Source organism: Notechis scutatus, chromosome 4 (genome assembly GCF_049901735.1).
Source record: "Notechis scutatus isolate UNSWTSFEM ecotype Mainland chromosome 4, rNotScu1.2, whole genome shotgun sequence".
Taxonomy (NCBI): Eukaryota; Metazoa; Chordata; class Lepidosauria; order Squamata; family Elapidae; genus Notechis; species Notechis scutatus.
The window spans coordinates 127087749-127112789 of record NC_142012.1 but is presented as its reverse complement, the minus strand read 5'-3'; the positions used below and the strand labels follow the sequence as shown (position 1 = coordinate 127112789).

Below are 25041 nucleotides of genomic sequence, written 5' to 3'. Positions count from 1 at the left end.
CAGTGATAGCAAACCTTTTGGGCTCAGCATGTCAAAAATTCAGAAAATGCCTTACTTGGTTCTGCTGGCTCTTATTTCTAAATCATCTTACTATGTTATCTTGTTTTAGCAAAATTTTCAAAAAAATCTTCCTTCCTTCCTTCCTTCCTTCCTTCCTTCCTTCCTTCCTTCCTTCCTTCCTTCCTTCCTTCCTTCCTTTTTTCAGAGAAGCTTTGCTGGCAGAAATGGGAGTGGCTATGAGAGAAGATGGTGGTACCTTGGGGGTATTTTCTCCTAAAAAGGTTGGATACTTTTCCCCGCTAGATATTGATCATAAACACTTTGAAATATGCTTAACTCTGACACTCTGACACTCTTCAAAAATATAAAGTATTAAAATAAGGAGAAATTATGCACCCATTTTTGGAGTGTGACACTTAGCATGCCAGCCAAAACTTGTTCAGACCTTGAGCCAATTTTGATTATCCTTCTTGCTGTCAACTACTCTAAGCAGTTGAGGGTTAACCTCAGTGATATAATTCCTGTCCTTTAAAAAAAAAGTAACTGTGAAATCCTATTCATAGGGGATAATGCTGAAGGGCAGGGTTAAATCTAATCCTAAACATATAATTCTTTAGATCTTTAAAAAGAAGAAAAAATATGGTGGGAGGTTTTCAGGGAAGCAAGTGTCACTGTGGGAAGAAGGTTGAATACTTCCTATTGAGCTTGATGTGTTTGATCCAGAATGGAATTTGTCATACTAGTTTCTCTAGATTGTTTTTTCAATATCAGTTGCATATTTTGTTTTTAATAAAGTATGCAGCTTGACATGATGGGATGGTTCATTTTTATAATAGCCAAAGAATTGATGCTATGATCCAGGTTGTTCTCAATGAAGTGGATGTGGAAAAAAAATATGATTACATCTCTCCATGGCCAGAGATGAAAGACTATGCTCGCTTTTCTCCATTGTTTTTGTAGACACCACATCTGGTCAACCTAAATGAAGACCCACTGATGTCTGAGTGCCTTCTCTATTACATTAAAGATGGAATGACCAGGTAATAAAGTTTGAAGCAACAGAAGCTATGCCAGGGCAGTTCTGTAGTTAATCTGTTACACGAAGGAAAATACGATGCAAAGCCAAATAAAGTTGCAAATACTTCTGATGATTACCACGACTGATTGTAGAGATTCTGTATGCTCTATGATGGTGCCTAATGTACGAACTTAGTCCCAACTCTTCATAGGAGATTGGAGAAACTGAGAGACAGATATCTGTAACCAGTGACTTTTCAGAACTTTAGCATAACCACTGATCCTGACATTGCAATATAGTGCAAGGTGAAACCTTGAACAGTTTCAAACACTAATTTCATAATCTTAATAGACCTGGAAATTCTTTTAAAAGAAGATAACCACCAAGAGACATTCAATTCAGTTAGTCTGGACTTCCCATGTCATAATCATTGCTTTTAATTTGGCTACAAGCAAACTAATCTAGTAAAATAAGAACTACCGTGTTTCTCATATAATAAGGCCGGGTCTTATTTTTTTGTGAGCCCCGAAAAAATGGCTAGGCCGTCTTTTCGGGGGTGACTTAATTCCCCCCCACTTGCATCTTCAAGCAGGCGGCGACAGCTTGGATGTTGACCTCGGCATTGGTGGGGCACTTCGTATCGGGGTCAATGCAGGCAGCACCATATCCGGGTGTGCAACCAAAGTACTTCCTAATGGCAAGCCCCCCCACCATTCCCCCCATTTTGCATATTTTAATATAGGCCTTAATTTGAGAGGAGGGGCTTAATTTCATTTCATGCCTATAAAACATGCTGGGACTTCCTATTGGGGGAGGCCGTATTGTTGGAGAAACAGGGTAGTATATTATACAATTATTTATGGTAATGTTCCCTGAATTTTACTACTTGTTTGTTAGGAGTACATAACAGACCTTTTGCAATGAATGAACTATTGATAATGCCTTACAGTTTTGGATCACTGGTCCCTGAATAATTGAGATTTATCTTCAACAGGGTTGGTCGAGAAGATGGTGAGAGGAGACAGGACATTGTGCTTAGTGGCCACTTCATCAAAGAAGAACATTGCGTATTCCGAAGTGACACTAAATCTGGCAGTGAAGGTATCCTTATATGGAAAAACTCAACATTTGCAGATGTTCTTCCCTATTCCTAGTGGGGTGTGCATGAGCAAGCCATGATCACCATATAGACACTTAGTTCTGTTATAACCAAAACTTACAAAATTATAGGACATATATGTCATGGAAGTGTAAATATTTTAGCAGAATGTTTAAAACCAGCCAAAGAATGAATAACTCATGATTTTGAAATATACTAAGGGAAAAATCAATTTTCAAAAATTCAGAACCAGCTTTATGCACAGCCCAGGGAGGTATGTACTATAGATATTCGGTAATACTCAATATTTCTTTTTGAAGTTGAAGGGTATCTGCGTGTCATAATTGTGAGGTGTATCAACTTCCAGATTTTGTAGTTGATCTATGTGACGTTTAACAACAGGGTTAAGTTACTATAACTATCCTTCACTTCCTCATATTTTTTAGAGTTGGAGATCACTATTAACCGCACATTGGAGGATAATTATGTACATATTCCATAAAACATCTTCAATAGTTTTGACTTTCTAAATTCCATTTGTATTTTTTACAGCTGTTGTGACTCTGGAACCTTGTGAGGGTGCAGATACTTATGTCAATGGAAAGAAAGTAACAGAACCCAGCATTTTAAAATCAGGTAGTTTCACTTTCTAAGAGGACACATTAAGCAGTAGATCCTTAGCATAAAGACCAAGTGCTTTAACAGATGTCTTGCAACAGATTGACTGCTTGCCAGACCATGACAGATTCATAAAAATCATTGTTTGAAAGAAAAATTGTGTTATCCTAAATATACTGGGATTTGACCATGAATTGCAGTCAAGTTACATAACTTGCATCTTATATGCATGTGAGATGTGAGATATAGGTCTGCAAGAGAGATTGTATTGTCTTAGTATTGGATTGGATAGATTTTGAAAAACAGCCCCATGTACATTCCTGTTAAATATGTCCCATTCCCCCTTTCTATAGGAAATCGCATCATCATGGGGAAAAGCCATGTATTTCGATTTAACCATCCAGAGCAGGCGCGGCAAGAGAGGGAACGAACGCCTTGTGCAGAAACTCCTGCAGAACCAGTAGATTGGGCTTTTGCCCAGAGGGAATTGCTGGAGAAACAAGGCATTGATATGAAGCAGGAAATGGAACAGAGGTGAGTAAGAATAAAAGTATGAAACAACTTGTGAACAAGAATTAAGACGTCCTGGCTAAGCGGTAGGTCTAACACTTTACATATAGACATCCAAGGAGCAGGGCCAAAGGGAATGGGAAAGATCTCTGCCTGAGACTTCCAGGCAGGCTCTGTCTATCAGAAAATCCATCATCCCCCCCCCCCACCTCCATATATGTATCCAAATGACATTTTGGGGTGGCAAAAATGAAAGAGCTACGGAAAGCGGATGTTGTCTCTGATTGCTGATTATCAATTTTTCATTCCTGTTTTTAGGCTTCAGGAATTGGAAGACCAATACCGAAAGGAAAGAGAAGAGGCTAATTACCTTCTGGAACAACAAAGACTTGTAAGGATTCCTTTGATTATTCAGTTTCCCGAATTTTAGGATGTATGTCTCATCGTAACAATTGGGTTCAAAACACAGTGCAAAACGGTGTTCATAATGGCACGTGCAAAAAAACGTACATGCAAATGTTTGTGCATTTTTTTCAAATTGCAGAAATTTAATAAATGACTTTGTGATCAAATAGGTGAGCCTAGCATGGACTAGAAGTAGACCTATTTGTCTATTCTTTCCTAGCTCATTTGCGAGAGGAATAATGTCTAGAATATAGCAACATGATATTTCTGATAAACTTAATTTCACCCGTTACGTTGATCAAACAACAAAGTCACCAGGTTCTCACAAGCCTGTTTAACATACAGTTCTGTAGTTCATTAAATGGAGAAGCCAATTATTAAAGAATTTACTATTTGGAGGTAGCTTCATTTCCCAGTTTTACAGGCGTTTAAATTGCAGTAAATGAAGAGAACACAATACATTATTATTATTTTTTGCAATAATTTTATTAAATGCTACAATTAGAAAGATAAAAGCTAATACAAACTAAAAGAAATAAAACAATAAAAAGAAAAAAAAGTGTAGAAAATAAAAAAAGAATGGAAAGAAAAAATAGAAAAATAAAAAATAAGAATATGATAAAGAAAAATAAACATACAAAGAAGTAACTTCCTTCTTAGTATAAGTAATAGAATACATTTTACTACACTAAAATAGTATACATACAGGAATAATTTTAATAACATCACTTTCTCTTAAACTACAAAAAATGATTTCTCTCCCCCCATATCTCTTCTCTTAAAAATTTTAAATCTTGTTTAGTTCTAGTTAGCAAAAGTCTATTAAGGGTTACGTATGGTATTTTAACATTAATCAAATAAAACACCTTTATATAACTTTCATTTACTCTTTAATCCTTTCAAATAATGTCCTAGAACTTGATTTCTTTTCCTTTTTTCTTTTTTTCTTCTCATAAAATCCTTTAACAAGCTTCTTTTGTAAATTTAATTTAGGAAACTTATTCAAATCACTCTTCTGGCTGGTTATTTGTGTGTCCCTTTTAATTATTAAGACATCAGCCAGTTTCCTTTGTATATCCAATATATCCTCTTTTTATAGAACATTCTTGTAGTGTTTCATTTTTAAATCCATGTTGAAATCAATTTCATTCTAATTCAGGAGAGCTTGTTCCTCTTCCATAATATAGTTTACACACAGTCTGTATATAATGAGACAGTATTATTAAAATTAAGTTCTGAGTTAATTGTTCACAACTATCCTTTAAGGCATCCAATGTTTATTTTGTTCTGTTCTATATTAGCAAGTTGAGTTTAAGTGTACTTCTTTAATTGTAATCTTTACTTCCTCCTGGTTACCTCTAGTGTACAGTTTTCAAAGTCCCATCTTGGGACTTCGAAGACTTCAAAACAACAGCTATTTCCAAAAGGAGGGATTCTTATAATTAATTTCAAATCTATCTGGAACTTTATTTATAACTTTCTAAAAACAACATTCTAATCACCCTTTTGCCATTTATTTGCTCCAAAATTATTTTTCCAAGTCCTTAAACTTATACTTTAAACTACTTTCATTAAAGACCAGCAAATGCCATAAAACTTGCCATTCCAAAGGTTGTTAATATTTGAAAAGCAATAAAAAGAAATTCCAAAATGATTAAGAAATGAGGTTCAGTCAAGCTTTATGCCAATGTACGCTACATTACAACTATGAGTTTAGTTGGAATCCTTCAATTCCCAGCTGCTCATCTCCCTGGCTGATTGCAAAAAACCTGCAGTCTACTTGGGAGGAGCAGATGTTCAAAATACGCATGGGTGATCTTATGATCTCTCCTTTCTCCTTTCAAAAAAGAGATTTTGCTGGCCTGGCTCCACCTTCTGGCCACTGATTCCACCGTAATTTCATCCCTGCTTCTTCAGAGATGCCATATCTCACTGGAAGTGTCAGAATATAGTAAACTCTTGGCTGTTTTCTTCTTGTCATTTTAGGATTATGAGAGTAAATTAGAGGCTTTACAAAAGCAAATGGACTCAAGATACTACACTGAAGCTAATGAGGAAGAGGAGGAGCCTGAGGATGAAGGTGAGCTTCTAGGAAATAAATAAACTGCTGTAGGTTGCTTTTAATAAAACAATATTGTATTCAATAGAAGAGAAAACATGTAGCTCAGGATTGAATTGTGGAGTCTTTGGTATTCTTTGAGCTGGGTTGTTTTCTTGTAGACTTTTCATTACCCAACTAGGTAACATCATCAGTGTTGACCACAAAAAGCTAAGAAGGGAACAAAAAGACCAGGATAGATCCCCTCCAACAACCAACAGCCAGATAAGCAGGGAATAACCACAGGAAGAAAATCAAGCATTAAACAACAGTCTAATTAAGAACTACCAAGGAGAAAAACCCCACCCCCACCAATAGTGGCAGAGAAACTACTGTATATGTGTATATGAGAACAAACCCCCACACTGACTAGCACCGATGATGTTACCCTACTTGAGTGATTAATTGTCTGCAACCAAATAACCAAGCTCAGAGAGCACCAAGGAATCTACAATATTGTATTCAACTACAAATGCCCCAGTAAATGGACAGGCAGTCGTTGGTACTCTTCAGAGAAGCAATAGAGAAGAAATGTCTAGCTTCTGTTTCATTAGTGAGTTATCCCTGGATTTATTTGTTAACATGAATCATGCATTGAAATGGGATAATTTTATTTATGTAGCTTTGTAACTCGAGAATCATTATTTACATTCCTACAATTACGTTCCCACAATCTTAGCAAATTTTGGGTTCAAATTACATAAGTAATTTGGCTATCTTTTCAGCTTTGATTCTAGTTAGATACATTGGGGTTTTATTGGATGGAAGATTTATATTTAAAATGGAAGCTAAGTATCATTGCCATATCCTGTTTTTATTCATTTTGTGCAGAGGTGTCTTGTGACAAGACTTTCTTCTGATTCTGCATACTTTTACAAGAGAAGGGCTCCCCACACGTATCATCTTGTGAAATTGACTTATGAACTATATATGTTTTTCATATTATCTTGTGAGCAAGATCAGACAATATAGGCATACTTGATTTCATACTTGAAATAAGTAGTTGACCTTACAGAGGTATTTCATTTTCTTTGTTTATCTCATCAGTTCAGTGGACAGAGCGAGAGTTTGAATTGGCACTCTGGGCCTTTAGGAAGTGGAAATGGTATCAATTTACATCTCTTCGAGACCTGCTGTGGGGCAATGCCATTTTCTTGAAGGAGGCCAATGCGATCAGTGTGGAACTGAAGAAAAAGGTAAACAGTTCTTGTCTTAGAAAACAAATATGTCCCTCCTTCCCTTCCTTTCTCATAAGTTGATGTTACAAAATAGTTTGGAAAACAAATCTGATCCAAGATATGGATTCTTCTCACCCAATATCTAATAACATCAGGTGGTAGGGCTTCAATAATGGGAAAGCCCCCCCAAAACTTTTTGCTAAATTTAAGTCCCATCTTTTCTGTAAAATACAGAATTTTTTAAAATGTGGTTGCCTTTGTGACTTAGTGATAATACTAACTAGGAACATTTATAATTCACTTCCAGGTTCAGTTTCAGTTCGTGCTCCTCACAGACACCCTATACTCACCTCTGCCTCCAGACCTGCTTCCTCCGGATGCTGCCAAAGACCGGGAGAAACGTCCTTTCCCAAGGACCATTGTGGCAGTAGAGGTGCAGGACCAGAAAAATGGAGCAACCCATTATTGGACTCTGGAGAAACTCAGGCAGGTGTAAACTTTTAAAGCCAAGGTGGCTACTAGCTGCTGATGGAGATCATTTTTAATCATGTAGGGGGAAAATGGCATGATATTCTTACCTGGAAATATAATGAATTAACTTATTTTAAAATACAACAGGACCTTCGAAAGTAAATGGAACATGAATTCAATTGCCATGCTAAATCATGTGACTGCCTGTTAAAAACAGCCCTTTCAGTGGACTGTGATTTGGATTAAGAGGGCTAAATGTGGTAAACAGAATTATATTAGATAATACATAAGTCTACAGAATTACCCAGTCTTTTGTGCTGAATGGCCACGTTAATTCATGATGCCATTTGATCTGTGATGGATATCTCACATGCTCCTTTTTACTTATAACAATAGCACTTACTTATATACTGACTTATATACAGCCCTATAGTGCTTTACAGCACTCTCTGGGCAGTTTACAATATAAGCATATTGCCCCCCAATATTGATCCTTGTTTTACTGAGCTCAGAAGGATGGAAGGGTAAGTCAATTTTGAAACTCCTCAGGATTGAACTCCAGGTTGTGGGCAGAGTTAGCCTGCAATACTGCATTCTAACCACTGTGCCACAAGGGTTCCTTATGCCAAGGACAGATTGAACAAGCTGTTGATCAATCCAGATCTTGACAGGTTCATCACATGGGTTGAAATCTGATTTCTATGCATGCCAAAATAATTATGGTTTGAAAATAGTGATGGATGGCCATTGGTCCTTACTATAATTTCCTTTCCTGCCGTTAATTCCCTTTCCTGCTACAATTGCCTTCCCACTTTATAGGCATTTTATTTTTAAGCATACCAAAGAAGTTATATATCTGTGAATAGTTATGACTTCAATGGCTACAGTCTTCAAATCTGCAATTATAGTCTCTTATTATAAATTCAGAAATCCTCAGAACTTTGGAGCTTTTTTTATTTCTGCATATAGTATATAAAAACAGTAATGTATACATCAAATCTGACAGCAATCTAGTATCTTGCTCCAAACTGATAAAAATGGCCACTCTTGTAAATTCAGTCTTCTGTCAATTCAAGGGAAGCTTTTTTTAACATAAACACCAGAACAGCCATGTATACCTACTAATTATGAGCATGCTGAAGTATGGGTGTAGGCCCTATTCTGTGAAATAGGTTCTTTCTCCAGTTTCTTTCCACTACTTGAAAATGTTTTTATTTACCTGACTTGAGACCATGCATTTTATATGTCTCAATAAGCAGAACAGGTTTCTATACCAAATTCTTACTATATCAAGTAAGATAGTGGCATGCACAACAGTGATGGGATTCAAATATTTTTACTACCAGTTCTGTGGGCATGGCTTGGTGGACGTGGCAGGGGAAGGATACTGTAAAATCTCCAGTCAGGGGTGGTATTTTCTGGTTCTCCGAACTACTCAAAATTTCTGCTACCGGTTCTCCAGAACTGGTCAGAACCTGCTGAATACCACCTCTGATGCACAGGTTGGGCAATACTTTCTCAAGTACTGTTTTGATAGAAAATCTATTTATTCCACCATTGCAGGCAGAGGTTGGACTTGATGCGGGAGATGTATGATCGGGCAGCTGAAGTACCCTCTAGTGTTATAGAAGACTGTGATAATGTGGTGACAGGCGGAGACCCCTTTTATGATCGTTTTCCTTGGTTCAGGCTGGTTGGCAGGTGAGAGTTTTGGTCTTCTTTATAAAAAAGTATAAAGCAAAACCAATGAGTTCCAAAGAAAAAATAATAATCCATAGCTAGCCAAAGCAAATGGTAGGTAACACAAGCTCTCCTTCCACTACGGAATAATTATTGTATTACATTTTAGATCACAGTTCAAGATGTTAAGATCACATCTCACATCTTCCTCTTGATAGGAAATCAGGTCAACATCTCCATTCCGTGTTGGAGTGGATTGTCCATTAATTTTATGCAGAGCCTTTTAAATATGATCTGCACATAAACTTGCACATGTACATTTTTCACAAAACCATGCCTAATGTCCAAATGCAGACTACCGAGAGCTAAAACTTTCTGCAGCAAGATGATTATGATCTGTATTCCCTGTGGTCCAGCATGATGCCTTCCTCACTTCCCAATTCTGTGTAGTTTAGCTCATGCAAGCCACATTATAGCCCATCGTTACAACTTCCTGCATGTTGATTACAATTTCTGAATTATGAAAAGCATCACAATTAGATGTGATGGGAATATGACAACCATTTCATTACCTTACTACCATGTAGATCCTTTTGGTGTATGATGCTTCTAGATGACAACAATAGCAACCAAAACTAAGCAAAAACATTGTAGGGTGAAGGGTAGCTCAAAAACACCTTTATAGAATTTTGTACCTTTGTGTAGGAGTGTGTGTTTGATGTATGGAGTGTGATACCTGCCTATACACTGCCTAGTATATATTGTGTGTTCTCATGAGCTTCACATGCAACTACCGTATTAGAGAAAAAATGTCATACCATCAGTTGAGAGTTGGTTGAAGTCCAGATAAAAAGGGTTTAGCTATAGAATTTTAACAAATCAAAGATGTATTAAAGAAATATTATAGTCATTTGGGAGGATTCATAATGGAAATCTTCCCCTTACCAAAATCTCAATTTGATGAAATGGACACCAGGAGAGCTTTCACCCCGTGCACTGAATCTTCACAATTTTCAGCTGATGGCATTTGTGGCTCTTTTGTTAGATGTGTTTGACCTGGGAAGTTTTTTTTAATCTCCTTCCTTATTAATTCTGCTGCTTGATTTTAAAGAAGGGACAAAACAAGCCCTAGTCTCTCTCTCTCTCTCTCTCTTTCTCTCTCTCTCTGTGTACACGCGTGCGTATTTAGAATAGCTGGTGTTAACCTGTCTCCTATCTTGTTGTACTAACCTTAGTTCAGATATCTCTGGCTGCAACAGCTCTCCTATTTTCAACACATGCATGAGCGAGCGCATGGCTGATCTCACCCCCTCCCCCACCTTCTCGAACCCTGACTCCGACATCACCGAGCCTGCTGACGAGCAGCACGTGGGGAAGGAGGAGGAGGAGGAGGAGGACCTGGAGGAAGACATCTTTCCGGAGTACCCGCTGTATGATGGCCAGGATCCATTTTACGACCGCTCCCCCCTGTTCAGTTTAGTAGGAAGGTTGGTGAGGTCTTAGGAGAGCATGCTGGGAAGGAACTAGCTCTTTCGCATAAGAGACCTGCTTTCCCATGTCAAGCACACAGGGGCTGGGGGGGCCAAAAGACATTTCAGAGGAAAAACCCCTCCCCCACCCCTCCACAAGGGGATGAGTAGTAGAAAGGAAGACCAACTACAGAGTGAAGTAACACAGGATAAAAGGCAAAGCATCTGTAAATGGATGTGATAAAACCTGCTGGCAGCACCAACACTTTGGCAATTGTACAGGTGTCTGTGTATGTGCATTATATTGCCATATCCTATGGAACCCACAGTTGCAGTTTTACAGTCTCACAATTGAGCATAATTTCCTAAGAACTAGCACTGAAAGAAGACTCTTTGTTTTTTCTTAATTAAGTTGGTCAATAGTATTTTAAAATCTATGTTAAGTTAATCATGGTAGAACATCCACAGAAAATTAGGATCATAGATTTAATAAAGTTATCCATTGATTTGGGATAGGTATTAACAGGTAACTCTGAAATAAAGGACCACTGAGCAGAACATGATTAAAGAATATCTGGGATTTAGAAACTTAGAATGCTAAAGGAGAATTCCTGCCACATTGTAGTTAGCAGAAACACTTATCTTTAGAAAGCAAACTGGGTCAGTTACTATTTTCATACATGCACTGAAAAACTTTGTCCTTGCTGCTTTAGGACAATAAAACAGATTTTGGTTACTATAAATCCCCCAATGTATCATTCTGTATAACTATAACAAGCCTCAATGATGACAAAATGGTGGCACATGATTGTAACATCATAACCCAAATGTCACAATTATGTAATAATGACTAATGCTGATTTGCAAGTTCCATCATTTGTGTGATGATGTTATAATACATGTATCAACATTTATCTCTCCATACCACAACAGTGTACTTTTGGCATCTTTTTCTTTGCTTGGGAAAACAAAAAAATTGACCTATTTTAGTAACTAATGCATAATTTGAACCACTGAGGAAGTATAATCCTAGAAATCAATCTTCCATAGGATTCACTTATTGGGCCATGCTATAATGTGCTTTATTTAGCTTTCCTTAAACCATTGCAGCTTATTCAAGAACGATGAATAAAACAAACTGTGGTGTAATACAATATATAAACCCTGTCTGCCAAAATATTGGCTGAGGTTTTTGCAATATCTTTATCAGTTTGCCCAAATTATTTTTGTCTCATTAGACAACAGCTAAACACAGCTCTTCACAGGGCTACTTAACTGTTTAGTGACTGAAATTACAACAGCACTGAACAAGTGACTTATGACCGTTTTTCATACTTATGACCGTTGCAGGATCCCTATGGTCACATGATCCAAATTTGTGTGCTTGGCAAATGGTTTATATTTATGATAGTTGCAGTCCTGAGGTCATTTTTTGCAACCTTCTGACAAGCAAAATCAATGGGGAAGCCAGATTCACTTTACAACTGTGTTACTAACTTAACAACTGCAGTGATTGGCTCAACAACTGTGACAAGAAAGGTAGTAAAGCGGGCAAAATTCACTTAACAAATATCTTAACAAACACACGCATCATGACATCATCAAACAGTTGATGTGACTTCTCCACTTATGTCAGACATCATTAAGTTATTAGAAAATTATGTCATTTTCATGACGATGTCATGATTGCATCCATTTGATATCATCGTGGCTTGTTATAGCTGCAGCAATCTTTGGGAGTTCTGATGTTTTGCATCCTAGTTCAGGCAGGAAATCCTGACTTTTAGTTTTCTCTGTTAAGTAGCATAATGGGAGCAAGTGAGGGAGTAAAGGGGCTTACAAAAGGCAGAGAGGGATAAGGGGGGAGAGTCCTGCAGTCTCAGACCGAAAGAGCTGGCTTCTTCCCTTTTTTTTTCTCCTCTTGGGGGATTTGAGATTTTAAATCAATAAACAGGCCAAACGACCAAATAGTTCAATGAGGGAATATCCTCTTCCCCCAATCCTGTGAACTGTTCTTGGGGGTCTTTTGAGTCAGTCAAAATTGACTCCTCCCATGCAGCAGCTGTGCCGTTCACATTTCTCGTGAAGTGTGCTTTGATTGGATTTTTTGTCTTTGATTTTTATTTATTTTTCCTTATTTATTTATTTTTAGCTGCTGGCTCTATCTCCAAAGCTTAAGCAAAATTGGGGGGGGATGGTTATTTCACTTTTGTCTTCTTTTGAAAGGCTTTTCTTTGGTCTGAGCATGCCATCTTTGCACCTCACCAATCTTGTGGTTAGCGACTCTGTTCCTTTAATGACACACAGCCTCTATTTTCTGCCTTCCTTTATTCAACCCCCTTCCGCCACCTTCTTCTTTGTCTTATTTCCTTTTTTCCTCTTCTTGCTGATTCCTCTCCTCAACCTCTCCATCTCCTTATTTTCTTTCCTTCCCTTTGAACAATTGTATGGAAGAGGCAATTTCAGCCTGTGAAATGCTTAATTATTGGTTTACTTATTTCTGGCCTGCTTCACAATGGTACTGCAATGGATGATCTATCCAGTGTCAAACCATCCAATATCAGATAAGATCCAATATAAAAATAGAGATTATGCTGCAGAATGACTGGATCGGTTGATAATTCTTTGTGATCTATAATGTTTTATTCTCATGAAATAGATACTCTGCTATCTGTCATAATCCTTCCAACTATCAGCTTTTGTTGGTTACTTTTTTTAAATTTTAATGTAAAATTGAACAGTTGAATGGAAACTTTTCAGAACAGTAAGGAGTCACCTGAAGATTGGACAAATAGGAGGGGGAAATCATGATCTCAGGTCTCATTGACCTGTATTGACTTTGTAAAATTAGATTTTTACAAATCGAGAGAAAAACATCATCTCATGTGTAAGCATATGTGTGTTTTCCCAACAATCAAAACATGTTGAGCAAAATAATTTATATGTTATTTAGCTTAATATGTATTAGCCACATATGAATAACTTAACCACTCAGTTCAGTATTGTGCCAGGAGAACAGGATAGCTATTCGTGCTAAAGCATAGTTTTACCATCAGGTAGAACAAAATTTCTATGGATATTTTATATTGGCCCATAATAATTCTAGAATGCCTGTCATGTACCATAGATATTTGATGTTTGTTAAGAAATTTTTCATCCCATACAATATAATTTATTGCTGATTTTAATACTATTGCAGCTACCAGATTAATTAGTTGCTTCCTATTCATTTCTAGGAAGGGAATAGTTAAAATAAAAAAAAGTAATATTACAGGAACAGGTTGATATAATGGATGTAAACGATCCCAGTTCTACAATCCTGTCCAAGATAGGGTACAATCACTATATCATTCGTCTATATAATGCTTGTTGACTATTTTATAGAATCTTAATTTCCCATTTTTATTCCTTATTTATCCATTATGTGCATTTATACTCCTTCATCTCCATAACTATATCAGGCACTGAGAATGCAGTAAAATTGAACATGGAAATTTCAATACATTAAGAAAAAAAATCTGGGACAGAAAGTATTAAATAAACAATCCATTAGTATGACAAATGCTTGCTTTTGTTTCTGTGTGTGATGGTATGACACCAACTGAAAATAGCTGAACAGCTCAATCTGGATCTAATGCATAGTTTTTCTATTTCAAAATAATTCTAATGAATTTTAAGCAGAGGTCTTTTCATTTTCATATATGAAATATCCTATAACTTTAGTGTAAAAACCTATTCTGATTGTAATGTGTATTGATTCCTTTTTCATGTCCCACTCTTAGCAATATTTATAGATGGCACATGAATACATACACATTTAAATTTTCATATTTTTCTGAAGTCCAGCTTTTCTGGCTTACTGTCATAATAAATCTGTTGCTGAGAGGTTTGTCCTAACTTGCTACAGTATGCAATTTGATACAGACGCAGCTCTGATAGAATTCTATTGATGGCTATTTGCTCCATAAGAGATAATGTTTCAAATCTATAAGGGTTTGCTGAAGTATAATGGTAGTATAATTAACCTGCATGGGCCTTTCACTTTAGTATATAATATCAACCCAATGGAAAGGGTTAAAAATGGAATCCATCAGTATCTCTTTCCACATGCAAGTCATTCAAGGAAATATATCCCCAAAAATAAATAATACGTAAACTCACCAACATATTCTAATTACAGAAGAATATGGAGTCTGGGATAAATAGTATTATTGTTACTCACAGCTGATACCAAAATCAGATAGATCAGCTGTTGTTGATCTCCTGTTTAAGAAGGCAGTGAAGTTCTTACCTAGCTCCATGTGGGAATGTCATTTTAAGCTTCCCATATAGATATTTTGCATTTAGTAATTTTACTCCTGGGTATAATTGCAAGGAATCCCTCCATTCTCCATCAATGAGTTGCACAAATCCAGCTAGAACATACAGTTATCTTTATAGAAATGCTTTCCCCCCATTCGTTGGCTAATTAATTCTGAAATAATAAGAAATAATTGGAAACAGGCTTGAAATCGAATGCATTATGTCCTTTTCAAAATTCTGAAAAAGTGTTCCTCTTTAGAAGGGATTTCCTCTTCTTTCCAGTCTCTTTACTTTCTCCCCCCAATTCTTTCCGCTTTTAGTTCCTTCAGTCTAATCCCATCTGCCTTCTCTCTTTTCTGTCCCTTGAACCCATTGTTATTCAGCAGCAGGACCTTGGACGAATTACAGCACCCAGGGTACTAGTTGCCTAGTCTCTCCGGCCTTGTTCTAGTTTTCCTTCTTGCATCAGCACCATACCTTTCCCTTCCCTTCGGTCATAAGAGATGACAGAACCAGAGGTACGCTATGCTAGCGCTCACTAACTCACTACATTTTCGCTTCATGCTCAGTACAGGAGCTCTGTTTTAAGCACGCTGAACCCCCCTCTCTGTCCGGCTGGCCATGGCTGCTTTTCTTTAGTTTTGCTTTGCAGCACCATATTGTGATGTGAGCGGTGAACTGTGGTCCCAGCTACCATCGGCTATGGAGTATGTTTGGAAAAGTTCATACGTGGGACACAGTGACCACTGTCCTATGTTACTTTTCCTTCCAGAGCATTTGTGTATCTCAGCAACTTGCTATATCCTGTACCTTTGGTCCATCGTGTTGCCATTGTCAGCGAGAAGGGGGAAGTTAAAGGATTCCTGCGGGTAGCAGTTCAGGCCATTTCAGGTAAGAGATGGGTAAACAAAATGAAGGAGGTGCTGGTCCTTCTTTTGGTGAGCAACTTTTAAAAAAAAATATCTGTGGGGAAAGATCCTCTTGTATATTTGATTTATTTCCCATCTTTTACTCCAAAGAACAGTCTTTTCTAAGTAGTTAAAATGAAATATTAGGGTGCATTATACGGGAGAATGCTTTAACAAAGCATTTATTACTAGGAATCCCAGAGAGCAAAAGTTAAAAGTGTTTCAACTGATTTATAAGAACGTATTTAACCAAGCCGGTTAAGGAGCCATTATAATGTATGAACATACTAACCTCAGGCAATATTGAAGCAACGAAGATAGGATTACCAGATATCTGAACAGGCAAAGGAAGTCAGGACATTTGGAAAGGAGGGCAAATGGTAGGAAAAGCCTTCAGACAAACAAACAACACATTGTTTGACTTTTTTGATAAAAAAATTCAGTGAAAAACTGCAAAAAAAAAGGTACTTGGGCCTATATGTATTTGAAATTACTTTTTCCAACACCAGAAAGACTGTTTTTTTCAACTGCAGAAACTATGCTAGAACCAATTGCCAGACAAAAGCCTTCAGTGTGCCAGCAGCCCAAGGAGATGAGAAAGAGGTTACTAATCAATTAATTAAGATCATAGAATGGAACATATTAACTTGTAATTAGCCTTTATGGAAGTGCTGCACTGCCGGGAGAAAACCTGATCAAGAAGAGTTTGTTAGATACCTAAAAGGCTGAACAATGTATGAAGCTCTTGGTGAGGATTTATGGCAAGCTAGATATCTTTTTTAAATGGCATCCAGATTGGACATTACAACTGGGTGCAGACTGGCGAAGTTCTCTGGAGCAAGAAGAAAATCTGAGATAACCCTTTGTGCTCCGGTCAGGTGCTCCTTGTGAGTAGATTACAGGACAGAAGTTTTTATGATTGACTGTTGTAGTTGAACAGCTGGGAATAGGACTTCCATCTTAGCTTACAGTTTTAACACAGACTTTTTTATAAGTAAAAAGTTTAACCAAACCTCATCTCTTAATTTACCTTTGGAAAAAAATTTTTACTTGTTTTGAAATATTAAGAACCTTTGAAATGACAAGAATTATTGAATTTAGTTATTGAATTATTGAAGTTTCCTTCTCCTTTGCAAAAGAAATTTAACATATAAGTTTAAGGATTTAGAAAAATAATACTGTTTTAGAATAAAGAACAAAAGAAAGTTCAAAGTGATTATTTTGGAAAGTTAAAAGCAAATTTAGGGTCCAGATGATTTTGAAATTAGAATTTGTAATTAAATATAATGATCTTTCCTATGAGAAACTGACTATTTTAGTTTACTGGAATGGTAACATGATTAGAAGGAACTTTGAATGTTGGACATTAGAGGAAACTGAAGGAAACTAAAGATTACTTAAAGAAGAACACACAGACACATTAATACAAAATGGAATAAAATATTTAAACAACAATAAAATACTTTTATAGAGAGTAATTTGGATAATTCTTTTTTACTGGATTTACAAAAGAGATCTGTTAAAGCTTTTCAAGTGTTTAATGATGAGACAAAGAGAAAATCAAAAGAAATCAAGCTCAAGGACATTATTTTAAAAGATTAAAACCTGAAATTGTTTAAAGTGAGGAAAAGGGATACAGAGTCAGCTTATTTGATCATGAGTAAAATAGTTATTGTCAGGCACGAACAACCTGCATGAGCAGAGTTCGAGCCAACTATTTATTATGTTCTGCCTATAATACAGAAATATTCCCAGTCTGGCATCTCTCCCTTGGGAACTATTAGAGAAGGAACCAAGGCATTCAGGGAGGACTGATTCTGGACCTTTTACAGTTGCACAGTGACTCCAGAATTAGCTTTGCACTCATCCCTTCTTCCTGCCAAACTGGATGCTTCCCAACAGTTTTGTAGTTATTTCAGATAGCCTTTAATAGACTTTTGTTGACAAAGAATGAATGACAAGGCCTTAATATTAGTTACGAGATGAATCAAGGAAAGAAGAGTGTATTTGTTATGTTACCAAGAGATAGTGTATTTTACTGAAATTGCTTGACCTTGGTGATGAAGAAGAAAGTTACCTCTTTATTTTTTTTCTCCCTTTCTCCCATTTTTCTTTTTTCCTGTACTTTCTATATTTTATATGTGCAGTATATGTTGTACTTTGCACTAGTTTTGACTCTTTCAACTGTAATATTAATAAAATTATTTTTTCAAAAAGTTGGGCAATATTTCATTTAATTCTGCCTGTTGGATGGAGGACATGAAAACCAAAAAAAAAAGGAATATCCGCTTCCTACCAGACATCTGGTAATCTTCATGGGCAATTTTAACAAGTGCCACAACCAAGACATACATCCATACATACGAAGGATAATACAATAACAATTTTTTATAATTTCATGTCATATGGTTTCTTTATTGCTCCTAATGATACTATGTTAGAGGCATTGTATTGTGTTTTTTTTCACTTTGCTACATCCATATTTTAATTTAACTCCACATTATTCATTGTCTAAAAAGTTCAGTCTCCTTCATCAAGAAATGAGATTATTTAATTCTTCTGCAAATTAAATTTCTCAAAAAAAATTTTTGTAAATTTTATTTGAGTTTTCACAAAGAGAAAAAAAATACAAATAAAAACATCTTTTTTGAAAGTAGCGTAATCCCGGGTTACATTTTGTGTACAGACACAAATTCAGGTTCATACTCATTTTTATATTCTATTCCATATCTTATTACTATTTTACATTTTCTGCATAGCTTCTCCCCTCTTTTAATTTTCTCAATTTTATTTTAATTATCTCATCTCAATTCAAATCATTGTATTTATATTTTTTGTCTGTCCTGCTTCAATTATCTATTATCTTTTCTCATTAAACAAAATTTCTCCTATAGTTACTGATTGGAATATGACGCCTTTATATCTTTTCCCTAAAGTTGTAACATTCAATATAATACATAACTTCCATTCGGATTCTGCTTGGTACATTTTTAAAATACACATTGTATTCTTAAAAAAAGAAAAAATTATAAATGTATATAATTAAAACAACTTTCCATTCCAATTCTATCATTAATATTCATTAAAGTCTTAACATCTTTAACATTACTTTTCAATTAAATATCATACTTCTATGGGAACAATTATAAACTTTCCATAGTTAATTCTCCCCCCCTCTTCACTTATATTTTATAAAACATTAACTAATTATTCACTTATTTTATTCACAAACATTTCACTAAATTACACTAACTGTTTTATCCCTCATTTTAATCATACGTTGTTTCCAATTTTCTAAAGTTATTTCTATTACTAATATAACAATACATTCTTATGTACCTTTACAGAATCCCCTTTTCAGTTAGATTTTCACCCATTATCTCTAAATAGGTCCTGTTTCTCTATATCTTGCTCCGGTCCTTTGTAACTTCTTTTCCTTTCCTTCTTCCCTCTCTTCTTCTCTCTCCCCTTTTTACCCCCTTGTCTCTCTACCTCTATTTCTCTCTTCTGTATTCCCCTTTTCTGTTGCTTTCCAGTATTATACTTATTTTTTGAATTATTTTTCTTTTCTTTGGTTGTTTTTTAAGTCTTAAATTCTCCATTCTCTTTCCCCCTTTCCTTTTTCTTCCCCACATAAAATTGCTTGTTCATTAAAGATGGCTTCTTCTTTGTCCCAGTCTTCTTGTTTTGCAGTTGTTTCTTGTTGTTTCTCATAGTTCCAAATCTCCATTTCTAAAAATTGAAAAACGAAGAACCCTTCCCTTCTTGTGCATCTTCTTTGTACTTTTTAAGTTCCATTTTCAATTCATCCAGAAGTGGTGCCATTGTATAAATTTTTAAACAACCACCCGATTGATTTTAGTCATTCAAATATAATAACCAAGAATCCAAAGATCACCAAATAATCCAAATTCACGTGAGCTGTTTCTTTTTTGCTCTTTTTTTTTCACTTTCTCTTCCTGGGGTTACTATTTAGTTGCAAAGTTTCAGTTAAAATGTATCTTTAAGAAGTCTTGTTGAAGTTTAGATTCTTTTTAATTCCAGGCAGTCTCCTCCCTCTTCCAGATCCTGCCCTTATTCTTTTTCTCTCCCTCCCTTATGAAAAAGAAAATTTTTAATGTCCAGAAATCTTTATTATCCCTTTGGCATTTTGTTTTATTTTCAGCTTAATTGCCTATTGATGTCAAAGCGGATTTTTCCGATTTCTTATTTAAGTCTCTTAGTTGTCAGTATAGGGAAGGAGAGAGAAGGGAAAAAAAGCCAAACCTTTCCCTTTTCACTTTTCTTCGCTGCTTCCGACTCTTCTTTGGGAGCGATGTTATTTTTTGTAAGTTTAAATGCCAGGGTACCTTAGTTGTTGCTTTTACAATTTAACCCGGTCAGCCAAAACTTTCACTTCTTATCTTCCTCCTGCACATTCTTTTCCGGTCAAGTTCTCCTTTATGGTGGCCATTTCGGACCACCGCTGCAACCGCCTTCGGGAAAGGGAGTAATGGCCAGCTGAAGAGGAGAGATGCGGCTCTCCTCAACCCTGCTGGCAGTCTCCCCCCTCTTCACCACCTCTACGGGGTGGCTTAGCCCCGAAACCAGCCGACTCGGGGCGCTCCAGCGGTGAACCCAGACAGAAACCGCGCACGATCGCGGATTTCTGTCTGTCGCTGAAGCCCTTCAAACCGGAAGTCCCCAAATTAAATTTCTCAATTGATGGGAGTCATTTTTTGAAAGTTTATTACAGTTTATGCTACAGATAAAGGAAGCTCATCTTTGATATTATAGTTATTGAATTTACTCTCAAGTATTCCTTTTGTAGTACATCAACTACAGATTTTAGATTTACCTTTTATAAACAATTTAAAGAAACATATTTTAAATAGCTTAATCAAATATATTTGAAACCTAGTAAGGACAAATGCACAATTCCATGGTTCTTGAAGCCTAGTAAGAATATTGGAATGATTCAAGCTTCATGCTGATTGGGAAATTCTGGAAGTCCACACATCTTAAAATTGCCAAATTTGAAAACACTGATCTAGATAATTAATTAACCAGAACCATTTTTTTATAGTTGCTTCATCAAATACCAATCAGTATTTTTATCATTTCTTTGAATAATAACCATGAGCTGGTCTTGCCTCCGAGGTATTTAAAAATAAAACAAACATTTTTAGGGAACTTCTGTGGCTTCCAGCTTATTGGAAAATGTGAACTTTGCTCACTGTGCGTAGACCCTACTTTAAGATGGGCGGCTATACAAATTGAATAAATAAACTTTTGTTTACTTTCTATACTCTCTTCCTGTTTTCAGCTGATGAAGAAGCACCAGATTATGGCTCAGGAGTGCGACAGTCAGGAACAGCTAAAATATCCTTTGATGATCAGCAGTTTGAGAAGGTATGCTGTAAAAACCAGGACTATATGAGAATTATTTCAGTGGGGTTGATTTCATGAAGATATTTGTCTCATACCTAGTCAATTATTAACAGGTTTCTTATATAGATTTTAAATAAATTAAACACATGGGACTTTTGAAAGATGGGATATGTCACAACCTGATACTATTGCTAGATGTCTGAAATATGTACTGTGAAAACTTCCTCAACAACAGCTCTGTGTTTACATTTTTCACATGTACTGAAATTAAAAACCTAAGCACAGATTCTTCCTGTCTCTAGGTTAACAACTTTCAGGTTCTAGATTTTGTTGGTCTGGTGTTTGAGAAGATGAGTTTATATTCCGTTTTATGGATACTATTCAAAAACATACAACATTTTTATTCACTCATGTTGACCACTGTGAACCTCTTAAACAAGAAAATAGAATATCAATAAAAATAATAATAAATGTAAATGCAGCAGTCTTTGCATGCCCTTCTTTTCTTTTTTTAGCTTCTGCCTGTTTTCTTTTTGAGCTTTTCCATACATTATTTCCATACATTGCAATTGTTTAAAAAGATGAGAAAAACTGTTTTATTGCCAGAGACAATAATATTGATGCTTTTCTTTGTAGTTCCAGTCTGAATCCTGTCCTGCAGTGGGAATGTCTCGCTCTGGAACATCACAAGAGGAGCTGCGCATAGTAGAAGGACAGGGACAAATTACTGATATAGGGCCATCTGCAGACGAAGTTAACAACAACACTTGTGCAGGTAAAAAATCCTTCCTGTTTTGGGACGGCGGAGGAAACCTTTACACAGCAATAAAATCACATTGGACCGTCTTATAAAGAAAATATAAAATGCTACATTGTCAAATATATTTGAATGGTGCTGATACAGTGAAAAGACTAGGCTGAAAAATGAAATAGGTTGACATACTGCACAAAATGTCAATATTTTAAAATGTTTTAACACAATGAAGATGAATAAAAAGGGAATACAGCTAAATTAAGATGAGGGGGAAAGTTTAAGCTTTCACAAAATAGGCAATGTCCAATGTTTAGATTACTGCAAAGTGCTTTATATGAGACTGTCAATGTAGACCAGGGGTGTCAAACTTGATTTCATTGAGGGCTGTATTAGGGTTGTGTTTGATCTTGGGGAGCTGGGGGTGATGGTCGGGGTGTGTGGCCAGGGTGGGGTGGCTCTCATCAAGGCTCCGTTTTTTACTGTGACAGCCTCCTACTGCCTCCCCGGGCCTCCGTTTTCACTGGCAGAGGGCTGCAGGAGGCTGTTGCAGCCAAAACCCAAGTCCAGGTGCACCTTGTGTGGCCACCCTGACTCTATTTTTGCTAGCAGAGACACCACAGGCTGGTCCTTCACTGTTTCCAGGGTGGCTCCACAAGTCAGATCTAAGCACCTTGTGAGCCAAAGCTGGCCCCCGGGCCTTGAGTTTGATAACCCTTGATGTAGACTGATCAGAAACTTCAGCCACAGTTAGTTGCTTTCTGATGTGTGATTTATAGATCATATTGTCAACTACACTGTGTCATTCCCAGGATTTCTGGCAGATGGCAAATTGATCGTTATAACTTATTTGATGAAGCTTTTCCTCAGATATGGATACATGATTTTCTTCTTTGTTGTACATATGAAACATGGACAGATAAGATATGAAACTTTATAATTGAGAAGAAAGTGTTTACAATTGCTATTATGTTTTCTTAGCCACTCCAGAAGATATTCTCCTGGAGAGTTCAGAGAAATCCACAGTTGATGGACCTTTTGAGGCAGCTCTGGAGCATTTGAAACTGGGCAGCATTTTCACATTCAGAGTTACTGTTCTACAGGCTTCCAGCATCTCAGCAGAATATGCGGACATCTTCTGCCAATTTAAGTGAGATACAATTTCCATTCCACCATTTGCTATCCATGTGGTTTAGATAAATTTAGAAGACTCTGATTACTCTTTGCAATTGATTCACTCTTTTTACATGGAGATCCTGGCTTGAGAGAATTAATCAAAATGATTTTAACATTAAAAATTTGAGGAATGGGGGCTAGAATATAAGTGCCTTTAAAAGGTTCCCACTGACAATAGATAGAGGAATGAAGCTTAATAGCCTAAAGATATCAATTACTCTTATGAGAGAATGTGGAAATACAGAAGAACCCTACAAGATGAGAGGAAAAAGTATTGTCTTCCTAATCTTTCCATGTATTGTCATGTTTCTGAACTGAAAAATTCTAATGGAGAGTAGAGGCCTAACTTGTGTTTACAATTTGAATGAACAAATGCACACGTGCGTACACACAGCCCGTGTATATGCTTTTGAAATGAATGTATTCAAGCATGGTAATAAAAAACTCTTTTTTCCCCCACAGCTTTATTCACCGCCACGATGAAGCCTTCTCTACTGAGCCCTTGAAGAACACTGGTCGAGGCCCACCTCTTGGCTTTTATCATGTTCAAAATGTTAGTGTAATTTTCTGCTTCGTGTTGTGAATTTTGCATATTTTGCATTACTTCTCCTTTAAAATTGTACAAGTCTTTTAAAGACTGGCAGGAAATTAAATCCAGCTTTCTGCTTACTGGGCTAACACTGGTTTTAATGATTTCTATGTATATTACAGTACTAGAGGTTTATGTTTCTAGTTTTAAGACAAGAGTATTTTGTTTCTAGATGACCATGAAAGGGGAAAATTTAATTTTTTTTGTACAATTATGTCCTTGACCTAATTAGTGATATGTTATGCCTTGCTTTGTTGATTTCATTCTGGAAAGATCACTGATGAAAGAATAAGGACCTAGAATGGTAGAAAATTAATGAAGATAATGACATATATTAAGATTTAAGTTTTAAGATTTGCTTCAGTGAATGAAAATTTTAGATCTTCCAGCAAGTTTTACCCAGCTTAATAATTTGCCATTTTAAGTTGAATATCTTGTTGTATAAAATAAATATTTTTATCCTTTTTTGTCTTACAGGTTGCAGTTGAGGTCACTAAATCCTTTATTGAATACATTAAAAGCCAGCCAATTGTCTTTGAAGTGTTTGGCCACTATCAGCAGTATCCTTTCCCCCCTCTCTGCAAGGATGTACTTAGGTAAATTATCATCCATGATCTTTCACTATCTTTGGCTCATCTGCTTCTTTATAAGAAGTGGAACTTGCCCTACAAGGCACTGAGATGTTTGCCTGATTTTCAGCAACAGTTTAACTTTTGCAAAGCTGCTACAGTGCAGTTTGTGCATAAAACAAATAAAACATGTTCTAGTATGTTTGAGGAATATAAAGAGACACAACACTATTGCTTTGTTATTTCAAATTCTTACACAAATAAAAATCGTGATACTGTTTTATGTTGTATGTTCAGTTTCCAGTATATGATTGATTACATTTTAATAGCATTCATTTATGCCTTTTTATAGCCCCCTAAGACCATCTCGCCGTCATTTTCCTCGCGTCATGCCATTATCAAAACCAGGTAAGAGAGAAAGTATTATTTGTTTTACATGAGCATTAATGAGAATTTCAGAATTTTTAGACATTTAGAAGAAAATATATTAGTGATTAATAACTTTTATTTGGAAAAGCTGTTCCAAAACTTTTTAGAAGTTAGCATTGTGTTGCCTTCAGTTGATGGTCAATTGAAATAACAGATATCCTGCCCAAATTTTCATAAGGAATAGATGTAGCAGAGAATTATCTGTGTGTCATCTCTGGTTGCGCTTTTCCCAAACATACATCTAAATCAGTGGTCCCCAACCTTTGTTGCTTGGCGGCCTGGTTGAAGGGGAGAGAGGAACTAAGCCATGCAAGTGGTGGGCTGGCATGCATGCAGGCAGCTCAACTTGCGCAAGCTGCAGGCCAGCGTACTTGTGCATGCATGCGCAGCTCAACCTTTGC

General features: G+C 36.3%; 1 protein-coding gene across 22 annotated transcripts in view; it reads left to right on the top strand.

The window, feature by feature from the left end:
- Window positions 1–25041, top strand: part of KIF1A (kinesin family member 1A) — a 94715-nt gene that overhangs the window by 47476 nt on the left and 22198 nt on the right. For 11 of the 22 annotated variants that reach the window (XM_026667703.2, XM_087964861.1, XM_087964860.1 and 8 more), the window contains 17 exons: window positions 206–281; window positions 961–1040; window positions 2013–2119; window positions 2670–2753; window positions 3089–3269; window positions 3564–3636; window positions 5637–5730; window positions 6796–6944; window positions 7234–7416; window positions 8965–9098; window positions 15621–15739; window positions 21062–21147; window positions 21763–21901; window positions 22859–23027; window positions 23516–23606; window positions 24120–24238; window positions 24564–24619. In XM_026667703.2, coding sequence (XP_026523488.1) covers window positions 206–281; window positions 961–1040; window positions 2013–2119; window positions 2670–2753; window positions 3089–3269; window positions 3564–3636; window positions 5637–5730; window positions 6796–6944; window positions 7234–7416; window positions 8965–9098; window positions 15621–15739; window positions 21062–21147; window positions 21763–21901; window positions 22859–23027; window positions 23516–23606; window positions 24120–24238; window positions 24564–24619 — 1940 coding nt within the window. Of the gene's footprint in view, window positions 1–205; window positions 282–960; window positions 1041–2012; window positions 2120–2669; window positions 2754–3088; window positions 3270–3563; window positions 3637–5636; window positions 5731–6795; window positions 6945–7233; window positions 7417–8964; window positions 9099–10312; window positions 10565–15620; window positions 15740–21061; window positions 21148–21762; window positions 21902–22858; window positions 23028–23515; window positions 23607–24119; window positions 24239–24563; window positions 24620–25041 lie in introns of all 22 variants that reach the window. The other 11 variants (XM_087964853.1, XM_087964850.1, XM_087964848.1 and 8 more) reach the window with 2 other exon arrangements.